General features: G+C 40.0%; 1 protein-coding gene across 3 annotated transcripts; it reads left to right on the forward strand.

The window, feature by feature from the left end:
* Positions 1-2,217: 2,217 nt before the first annotated feature.
* LOC106565999 (high mobility group protein HMGI-C) lies at positions 2,218-10,440 on the forward strand. Of its 3 annotated transcripts, none has more exons than XM_014133749.2 (6): positions 2,218-2,350; positions 4,364-4,587; positions 5,103-5,186; positions 5,375-5,425; positions 7,436-7,474; positions 8,042-10,440. In XM_014133749.2, the coding sequence occupies exons 2-6, from the start codon at positions 4,480-4,482 to the stop codon at positions 8,144-8,146; spliced, it is 387 nt and encodes a 128-aa protein (XP_013989224.1). In that variant the 5' UTR covers positions 2,218-2,350; positions 4,364-4,479; the 3' UTR covers positions 8,147-10,440. The 3 variants fall into 3 exon arrangements, with proteins under 3 accessions (XP_013989224.1, XP_013989226.1, XP_013989223.1); XM_014133751.2 differs by having other exon boundaries at positions 2,250-2,371; XM_014133748.2 differs by having other exon boundaries at positions 2,304-2,593.
* The last annotated feature ends 179 nt before the right edge of the window (positions 10,441-10,619 follow it).

Consider the following 10,619-nt stretch of genomic DNA (forward strand, 5'->3'; position numbering starts at 1 on the left):
ATTGTGTGTCTAAGGGAATATGTTGTTTTTTAAATTAAACTTTTTATGACAGTGCATTACATAATAGATACATAAGGCCTTTCTTTGAGGGCTTAGTTACACCCTAACGCAGCAGTTTGAAGCTCCTGGTTTACAGGCCACATCAAGCCTGCAAGTCACATTATGCTGGCTTGCAAAGTGATGTGTAGTTCCTATTGGAGAACAGCTAGAGTGAGGATATCCAACAATTGGAACTTTTAATCATGTGCATCCTGCATTCAGAATGACTTCTGGAGTAGGGAAGATTGATTATTAAAAATACCTAAATCATATAAACTGGAATAGCCATCTAAGAACCGGGTGTAATAAGTCCAACTACTAACACATTGGATTGATGTTGTTTGTGTAGCATAAGATGAATCAACCAATCAATGTGCATGCAAAAACACAGGTATTGAAACAAACAATTCTGAAAATCAACCTGCAATAGAGCATGCTGGGCAATATAATAATGATGGCTGTGGTTTTGAGCAAAAATGAACTTCATTTTTTAATCGGGAGGTGCTTCATTTTTTAATCGGGAGGTGCTGGAACAAAAAGTGAGCGCGAGAGGGGGGTACCGGAACACATGAGGAAAAACCTAACCTTTATAATAAAGCATTGCATTCATTTCATTGCGTTTGCGTAGTGGCATAGAGCAGTAGAGTAAAGGCACTTACAGAAGTTGCACACATGGGGTACATTTTTAGTAGCCTAGGGTCTGGAAAAATGTTGGCCTTTTATAAACGCATTTCATACAATTCTACATCATTTTACATGACTGGGGACTTTGTTAGAATCTTTTTTAATACCTCACAAATGATCGAAATGGCAGGCTACTTTGACACTGACAAACTAAGAATCTGAGATCAATAAAAATGACCTTGTCTTGAGTCCATCAATAGCCTAGGCCTTGGTGTGTGGAGACAAATATTGTAGGCTACAATATGAGGAGGAAATTATAATCCTAAAAGTGCTTTCCAGTTTCACTGACTCACCCAATGATGAGCAGCTCACTTGCTAGTGATGGCCGGTGAGCTCGTGCCGAAAGCCTAACTCTCTCTCTCATTTGTAAAACAATATTTGGAAGTTGATCAAATATTTTTGTAGCCTACAGCATAGAGTCTTCTCTTTCCAAACCTGTGTTTTCCCTCGATTGTATTTGAAATATTGTGAAAGGCCTGTTTTGCCTGCCTGCTGTTTTTTCACTGACAGATTTCTTGTTCGTTCCGGACTGTAGGCTATTCCTTGTTATTGGGCTACAATCCACAGCTAGGCAAGCTATTGATCCTCTGTGGCAAAATTATTGGCCTTCCTGGGCTGAAAATCTAATTTTTCACATTGTTTTTTTGTGGAGACAGGAGAATTAAGAGATAAATCGAATTAACTTTGATCACTTTTATTCTAGTTTTTACAATGCAAAAAGTTAACATTATTTTTTATGCCAGGAGAGGTACCGGATATGGCCAAATAGGTTCCGTGACAAAACAGTCCAAAACAGGGAGGTGCCGGATCCTGTTCCGGCAAGATCCGGCTTAAATTAAGCACTGAATTTAGGTCACTTTCAGCAGAGTTTGTTGAGTAAACAAACTTTAACATATTAGCTCGAATTCTTGTTTTGAAGTCCATTCAACTCACAGAATAACGCAGATTAAGTAATTGTTTACGTACAGTGTAGGGCCTATTTTCATGGGATTAACTGTATGAACTGCAGTATTTACAGCTACACTTTTAGAAAACAGAGTTCCAAAGGGGTTCTTCAGCTGTCCCCATAGGATAACCCTTTGAAGAACCCTTTTTGGCTCCAGGTAGAACCCTTTTGGGTTCTATGTTGAACCCTCTGAGTGTAGTGTAGCCTACATATGTAAGATCTTAACTTGAGCCAGGTTGATACAGCAGGGAAATAATCCTGCAGCAACAGGAAATGTGAATAATTACATGGATTATAATTATTGGACATTTTTGTAGGGGTTGATACATTTTTCGTAAAGGAAAATCAAGTCTGAAATGTCAAAGTGGAAATTACAAACTTCAGAAGACTTGTTAAACCTCAAATACAGTACAAGTTTAAAATGTAATTCATTGCAGGAAAGTTGAAAATGTCATGAATTGTAGGAAAGTTCTCCTGCAACAGGGTGATCAAATTAAGATCCTACATCTGTATGATGCCCACCACTCACAAGTGGGTGGTGCAATGAGCAAGGGGCGTGTTCGACTGTTTCACCCCTCCTCTATGGTCGAGAAAGTATGCAATGTTCCTATATGATCCAGCTCCAACCCCCATCATACTTCAACTGGGGTATTCGTGACTACGAGGATACGATAGACAAACGTAAGATCACACACAGACTGAGTGAGTGAGATAGAGGGAAGGAGGGAGGGGAAGAGGGAGAGAGAGAGAAAGAAAGAGACATATGTTAGTTCATTCCAAGATAAACTTTATTCAAGGAACTGTCTGTAAGATTAAGAAATCGTAAGAATAAAATATAGACTGAATAGTAAACTTGCCTACAATTCCATCGGTGTTTTTATTAGGTCGTCTAGTTTAACAATAAAACCAGCTGGTGGGAGCAAGGTAGGTGAAACATTTTACCCTTCCTATAGGCCTGCCTACAGGCTATCGTTTATTTTTCTACAATAACATTGTTGCTATTTTTCTCTTCAATTTGATTAATGTGTTACTACTCAATCGTGTATCAGATCATTCAGATTAAGTACAACGGTTACCCGCAGACAAACTGCTGTCCTTCGATTCGATGATATGCTCTCTCCCTGCATCTTCTGCTGTAAACACATGGCTTTCGCGCCGGCTGTAAATTAAAATAAACTCATACAGGTTACGTAATAATTATGTAAAATTAATTGAATATCCCGATTAAACATGTATTGACGATGCAGTGTAGGTCTACTATATAGACTATGCTATAAAGATAAAAATGCACAAATAGTTTACTTTTCTCTTGTATGATCTGCTGTATCGTTCTTATAGCCCAATGTTAGTCCTGCTCCATTGGACACCATACCACTGCTCTAACCTATATTTTATGTTGGTAAGTGGCGCCTTTTAAGTCAACTAGACCTAATTTGTTTACAGTCCAAAGTGAAAGTTTACAAGTATAACATAAGAGACGTGACAGTTTGAATGTAGGCTGCCTGACACACATTTTGGTAGTTTTAAAAGAATGCACAGAATGTGTTTTTATGGTTGCAGTTGCCGCCCATATGGAAAAAGTACATTCAGTCCTCCTAGTTCACTGCCAGCAACATAGTTAAACGAATCGTCTCCTGCTATGCAAAAGTATCTGTTCATAGACTTCACCTGTGTTTAAAAACATTGTAGCCTACTCCTGCAGACAGACAAATTCAACTCCCAACTTCCTGCTTAAATGCATTTGTTGGTAAAGAAAAGCTACAGTGTATATCAATGCAACAAGAAGCTATATCTCCTTTTTGATTGGTCTGTACATGACCTTGAGCTTGGAATTCTGATTATGTTCTACATGTTTCTATAATCAGTCAAAATTAACAACACAATTAATTAATTAATGAAGGAATGGAACGCAGAATTACATTATTCAAATCAATTGAGTGTCCTTTAATCCCTCTAGTTTTTAGTTATTAGTGAAATGAACAAAAGTAACCTGTGTAGCAGCAAAATATTTAGCACTGAATTGTAGCCTCCAATATCTGTATGCAAAGTGCAGACAATATTTGATTTGGAAGGTGATATTTGATTTGGAAGGTGGTACAGTATTCAATTTGGAAGGTGATATTAGATTAAAGGCACATATGAACTCAAGTACAAAGTAACTGAGAAGCCCATGTTGAAAGCACTGTATAGTCACATAATCTAACAAATATGTCAACAAGCAGGCATGTAGCCTATATATACAGCCTCACAGACATACAGTAGATAACCAATAGTAACCGGTACAGGCTGGATGGATTAGATCTAAATGTTGAATGGGATACTGAGTTGTGAATATCTCTGCTACTTATAGTTACTGCAGACTGAGATAATGTTTCCCTACGTATGCCAAACCCCTGTCTGTGTTCAGATGAACCTGCAATGGCTGGTGCAAAGGCTTATATAAAGCAGTTCTCACACTTGCTCTGGGACTGACTGCAAGACAAAAGCAGTGTGGCCTTTCATAATGATTTTATGAGGTTCAGAGAGAGAGGGGGAAAAGTGTATTTGTATCAACTTGTCCAGCCCCCAGTCACATTGGGACAATACAAAGATTATGCACGATAGTATAAACTATATATGTCTTTACAAACGGCCTACTAGAAAGAGATCGCCCAACACTGACTAGCTAACCTGAGCCCCCCTTTTGCTTCCCAGGTGTCCTACCCCCTGCCGTTCAAGTCTGCCCCTCCCTAACCCTCTGCCCTGAGGCCTGAGCTCTGGGCGTCCATGCCCACACCCCCATCTTACTGCGCTGGTGGACAGACAAAGGGATGAGCAACAGTGGGACCAAGGAGCTGTCACCACAGCCAGGCGTGGCCCAATCACCTGCCTCTACACCTCCACGCAGGGGCCGGGGTCGCCCACGGAAACAACAGGAGGTTGGACCACCACAGAACCCTCCACATACATACTTCATACACTGTACATGACCCTGCTGATGTAGGATCTTAATTTGAGCTAGTTTGATGAGCAGGAAAATAATCCTGCAGCAACAGGAAATGTGAATAATTATGTGGATTATAATAAATGAAACATTTTATAGGGGTTGATGCATTTTCCGTAAGGGAAAATGAAGTCTGAAATTTCAAAGTGGAAATTACAAACTTCAGAAGCCTTTTTAAAAATCAAATACACAAAAAATGTCCTGCATTGTAGGAACATTCTTCTGTAACAGGGTGATCAAATTAAGATCTTAAATCTGTATATGACACAATAACTGAAATATATCACCCTGTCATAAGCAGCAACCCAAATGCACATTTTAACAACTGTAGTCTGGCATAGGTTTTTCTATACAATGTTATTGAATAGAGTGGAGCACAGCTGCTTTGGCTATGGATAGAGTCGAAGTGACAACCATGGCAGTTCCTGATTTTGCTTCATCTCTCCCCAGGAGCCCACTGGCCCCCCAACTCCAAAGAGGCCGAGAGGACGACCCAGAGGAAGCAAGAACAAAGGCCCTCGTGCCACACCCAAGGTAAGATCATCTTCTCATGTTCATGGATATCGTTAACATGAAATATGCAATAAAAACAAAGAATCCAACTAGGCAGAGGAGCTGAACAGAAAATAACAACTGTAGGAATAGGGTTGTGAGTAGACATTTTGTGTATATAATAAACAATACAATCATCTCTGCTTTATCCTCCATCCTTTCTGTGTCAGGAAGTGGAGCCTGTCGGGGAGAGAAGACCAAGGGGCCGGCCAAGGAAATGGGTATGAGACTAACATACACACTCACTCAAGCACACACGTAATGAGGCCTACTGATATGCGCCTCAAATGTACTCCCCTAGACTCCTATCTCTCTTTGTATTCTAGGAATGCACAACTTCAGTCCTTAAGGCAGTGTTTCACAAACTCGGTCCTGGGGTCCCCAAGGGGTGCACTTTTTTTCCTACACAGCTGATTCAAATGGTCAAAGCTTGATGATTAGTTGATTATTTGAATCAGCTGTGTAGTGCTTGGGCAAAAAACAAAATATACACCCTTTGGGCTCCCCAGGACCAAGTTTGGGAAGTGCTGCCTTAAAATATCCATAAGAGTCTGTTTAAGCTAGAGATATATATATTTTTGCATGGTCTGCATCTCAATCAAACGCAACCGCCTATGTCGGCCTTCCGCATCTGCGGTGGAAAGTGGCACAGCTAAAGCGCTGTTTGTCAGACCAGGAGACATTCCAAAAAGTGGTCTTCTCACCAAAACTTCTGTCGTGTCCGAACGGTTTCTCCATTTTGCTCTACAACCCCCAGAAGCCTCACAGGAGTCATCTGAAGTTGATAGAGTCGATGTGCCAACTTCTGTCTGTAGCGTCCAAAACGTTTGGGCTACAAACTAATATGACCCCACTATGGAAAGAGGAGACTCACAAACACGATGTTGTCCTCCGTTTTGCTCTACAACCCCCATAAGTGTCATGGGACTCTGAAGGTAACCAGGTACCATTATCAAAAATGAATGAAAGTATGGAAGTAGTTTTGTGCCCTCCAAAAGAGGGGTTAACCGTGTGTCCAAAATATAAATATATATTTCCTGAGCTTTCTTATATCTCCTAGATATAGGACAGACACTTCAAAACCTTATTCCTTATGATTTATTTTTGTACTGTCTGTTTTGTCGTTTAGGGGGTGGCAGATAGCCTAGTGGTTAGGGCGTTGGGCCAGTAACCGAAAGGTTGCTAGATCGAATCCCCAAGCTGACAAGGTAAAAATCTGTCGTTCTGCCCATGAACAAGGCAGTTAGCCCACTGTTCCTATGCTGTCATTGTAAATAAGAATTTGTTCTTAACTGACTTGCCTAATTAAATAAAGGTTAAATAAATAAAAATGCGTTTATATGGGTTGTGAGCAATTTCAACAACAAAAAAATGTATAAAGGGGTCCTAAAATTCCAAATCAAATAGCTAAATGATCCATGGTATGACCATCTTATAACAATAGCCTCCCAACGGCTTAGACTTTTATGAATTAAGGGCAGTAGTGCCCTCGGTTTTTCCCGATTGGTGTCAGTGATTGGCAGGAACATTCCCTAACCTGGTGTCCTAGGTCTGAATCAGAGATGGTAACTTTGCTTACCCTCAACCATACCAACACATGCAGTCAGAACCAGTCCTAGACTTTTGGTGGCCCTAAGTGAAATTCCCCTCGTGGGGAGGATATGATATCTGAGTGAGAGTGACTAACAAAATCAATGGGGAACCCCTGGTCGGTAAGTTTAGGCTGACTCACCAATCAAAACATTTTTTGCTGACATGGGCTAATTGAGTGACTGTCAGTGACTGACATAACAAGATAAAAACTGCTGATGCACAACCAAATTTCGAAATTGCACCTTGTGTATTCTGCTATTCAAACTCTCAACAGTAATTTGAGACCCCGACTGAGTTGCCCATCATTGGTCTAAATCCCTCAAACTCAACTCTGGACCTCGAAGCCAGACCCATTGCTTTTTGTTGTTCCTCTTTAAACAGGGACTGATTTAGACCTTGGACACCTGGTGGATGCAATTAATTATCATTTAGAACAGAAAACCATCAGGCTCCGGACCTCGTAGGGTAAGAGTTGAATAGTCCTGGTCTAAATCATTCACTGATTAAAAGTAAAACATTGCAGCCCTTGACGATTGAAGTTGTCAACCGCTGGCCTGCATTGTGCAATGGACGGTTTGACTGATTGATTGAACAACCTTTCTCTCTTCTTTTTATTTCACTTTTATTCTTCTCCACAGCCTCAGAGAATAGTTCAAGAAGTCATCCAGGAACAGCAGGTAAGAAGGAGTACACCATAATAGGTAATATTATGTTTTTATTCTTCAATCTATCCTCTTACCTATTGTACTTGAGCACTACTTTCATGGAGGATGAATATGAACTTCCGTTCAAATAGCACCTTCTTTCAGAGAATCAACGGATTACACCAACACTGGCACAAAAAAGAGGTCAATGTCATACAACTTCCTCATCCATCTTATCACAATCTTCACTGCAGAACCAAGTTTCAAAGAAGTTAAAACACATTAAGAACTGAAACCATAGACAGACTCCCTTTTTCAGACACAGACATGCGAATGAGACGAATGAGTCAATGCTGAGAGGGGAAACCTGATATAACTGCTCTCTTCCCCTTTCTTTTTGGTTTCCTGACATAACCGTCTTCTCCCTAGCATTTCTTGGTCTCACGTACAGACCTATTTCCCCACATGTACAGAATCACTCGTTTACACACTCATACAAGTATATCATTACTCATTACACAAACACATGTGCACGCAAGCACTTGCTCTCACACACATACCTGTACATACTAATGTCTGTATTTTTGTGTCTTTTCACAGGGTCCTTCAGAAGAAACCGAGGAGGGCCCCTCACAGTCACAGTCTTTACCCACTGAGGCTTCACCATCTCACTCTCCAGCCCAGGAAGAGGCAGAGGGGGAATAGACAATGTGCCACAGTACTACCTCAAGGTTTGGGCAGAGACAAAGAGGTGTATACTCTTAGAAAAAATGGTTCCAAAAGGGTTCTTTGGCTGTCCCCATAGGAGAACCCTTTTTGGTTCAAGGTAGAACATTTTTAAGTTCCATGAGGGTTCTACCTGCACACAATAAGGGTTCTCCTATGGGGACAGCAAAATAACCCTTTTAGGTTCTAGATAGCAGAGTGTATAATCCAACCTCCACTGTCATGAGGATCTAAAACAACAGATAATAGCCCTGCTTTGTAGAACAGTAGGCCTGGTTGGGTTATTGTGCCTGGAGTCTATCCAGCCCTGAGGCTGGGTCAAGGATGGACATAGCTTTGGTCAGTTGATTGATTACTAAGGATTTGGTCAATGCGTACAACAATTCAGTTTGACTGCCCAAACCCTTTCTCATGAACGAGATTGGTTGATGCTGTGTGTTTGTGTGTGCGTGCATATGCATGTGTGTGAGCGCGTACGTGTGTGCGTGTATGTGGTGATAATGGTGGTGGGATGGTGGGGAAGAGGTTTAAAAAGAAAAGGATGCATTTCAAACAGCGGCTACTGGGACAAGAGGCATGACCCAATTTACGTTATGTCTGTCCTGATTGTGAAGAAACACAGGGATATTTTGTTAGATATACATTTGAATGGGAATACATTTTACATTACCATTAACATGAGCAGAAATAAGTCTAAACTCAACAGTGTCCAATTGACATGACATCGGACCACACTCAGGTTTTGTATTTACCTTTATCTTCTCAATACACTCATTAAAACCTCAGGTATTTTGCCTTAATGTAGCTATAATGTAGCTATGCATTTAGTTATTCAGGAACATGTCATTCTACTCAGTTATGATATTATTCTATTTTATTGTGTATTTCTGATTTATTTTTTGACATTCACAATATGACTTGACACACAAACCTCATTCAGACCTCAACTCACCTCAGTCCCTTTACCTTTCAGTCTACCTCAGTCACGGAAAAGCAGAGAACTCTTATAGCCTCTCCCCATACCAAAAAAAATGAACACACACACATACCTATTCAGGATAGTCCCATACGTACTGTACCCGCTAGCCTCACACTCTCCCTCCCACTTCCATGCTGACAGACTCTTTAAGTGAGTCCCAGCAGAAGTCTTTAGTGGCTCTGATGAAATGCCTGTCATGAGAATTAGTCTATCTACAGTACCTGGGTTCAAAATGACCCAATATTTTACTGTTTGCTGTAGTTTTTACTTATGTTTTATTTGTTCTATCACAACCTCTGTGAACCCTTACATGTTCCCCTCTTAGCTTTTTACATAAGATACATCATCATTTCATTTCATGTTCTCACTTTCACACTGCAGGTGTGTTAGATTAACAATCATACCATTTGATAAATTGATGTCAGTGACATGTGAGACATGAAATAGTGAGATAAAAGTTAACATTTAGTTTTTTTGGATCTTCCTGTAATGTATTTCTGGAGAGGGTGGACTTATCCACATGCAGTCTTTTTCTTTCAGTTGCAAGTTTCTAACCTCTACTCTGTCTTTTTCATGTTACTTCACCTCTTTGGCTGGAATCACTGTTTGCCATGTGGACTACGTCTGAAAACGAGTCTGTTTTTGGCACTGAGCACTGTCCCAGAGGGGCGGCTGACTGATTTTAGCTTTGCTTGTCCCATGCGATCTTATGAGACCTATAGAACATATATCTGCTGTCCACTCATCTCACTAGGTTCATAACAGCATACCGTACAGGTAAATAAACCCGAAGTACTGCATTGTGATGTCAGTAAAAGTGCCTCCTAACCTAACGTCATACCTCAGCAATGTCAGGATATCCACTGTCTATATTATATTGACAGTGTTGCTCTATGAGCTTACTGATATATATATACAGTATAGTCAGTGTGTGTGTGTATATATATAAGTACACATATCTTAGGAGTTTGTCATGTGCTTGTTGTAATGCTTTATGTACAAGGGCTTTTAAATAATGAGAAGTGTAGTTGGGTGATGTTATCTTGTAACATCTCCAGTTTTTAAGCTTTTCATATTTTTTGCAACATTTGAAAATGTGTCCCTTTCATTTCAGTCTCCTTGATCATACACTTCATGAAGATTTCTTTTCAATGTAATCTATTTTAACTTGAATACACAACTCAAAAGGGTGTTTTTTAGTTTGCCTCTGATCTGTCTCGCTTTATGGTATGTTTTTGCATGAGTATAGAGGTGCTGCTTGGTCTGTCTGTTACCAATAAAAGTATCACATAGCTATGTTCGTTTGTCATGTATTCATCAAAAAGTAGCAGCACAATAAGTGGTCGTCAAAATACTGTTGGTTAAATACTGTATCTTTAAGTGTATAGAAACCAATGTAGCTGCTTTATTACTTGTTATAGAGGAAATATACTAATACTTTATTACTTATAAAGGAAATATACTAATACTTTA

Source organism: Salmo salar, chromosome ssa12 (assembly GCF_905237065.1).
Source record: "Salmo salar chromosome ssa12, Ssal_v3.1, whole genome shotgun sequence".
In the NCBI taxonomy this organism is placed as follows: Eukaryota; Metazoa; Chordata; class Actinopteri; order Salmoniformes; family Salmonidae; genus Salmo; species Salmo salar.

Excerpts from the sequence above, each read along its gene's own strand:
- LOC106565999 (XM_014133749.2), top strand. The coding sequence starts at position 4,480 with ATGAGCAACAGTGGGACCAAGGAGCTGTCACCACAGCCAGGCGTGGCC. Across the intron at positions 4,588-5,102 it reads GCCCACGGAAACAACAGGAG|GAGCCCACTGGCCCCCCAAC; the intron begins GTTGGACCACCA and ends ATCTCTCCCCAG. Across the intron at positions 7,475-8,041 it reads AAGTCATCCAGGAACAGCAG|GGTCCTTCAGAAGAAACCGA; the intron begins GTAAGAAGGAGT and ends GTCTTTTCACAG.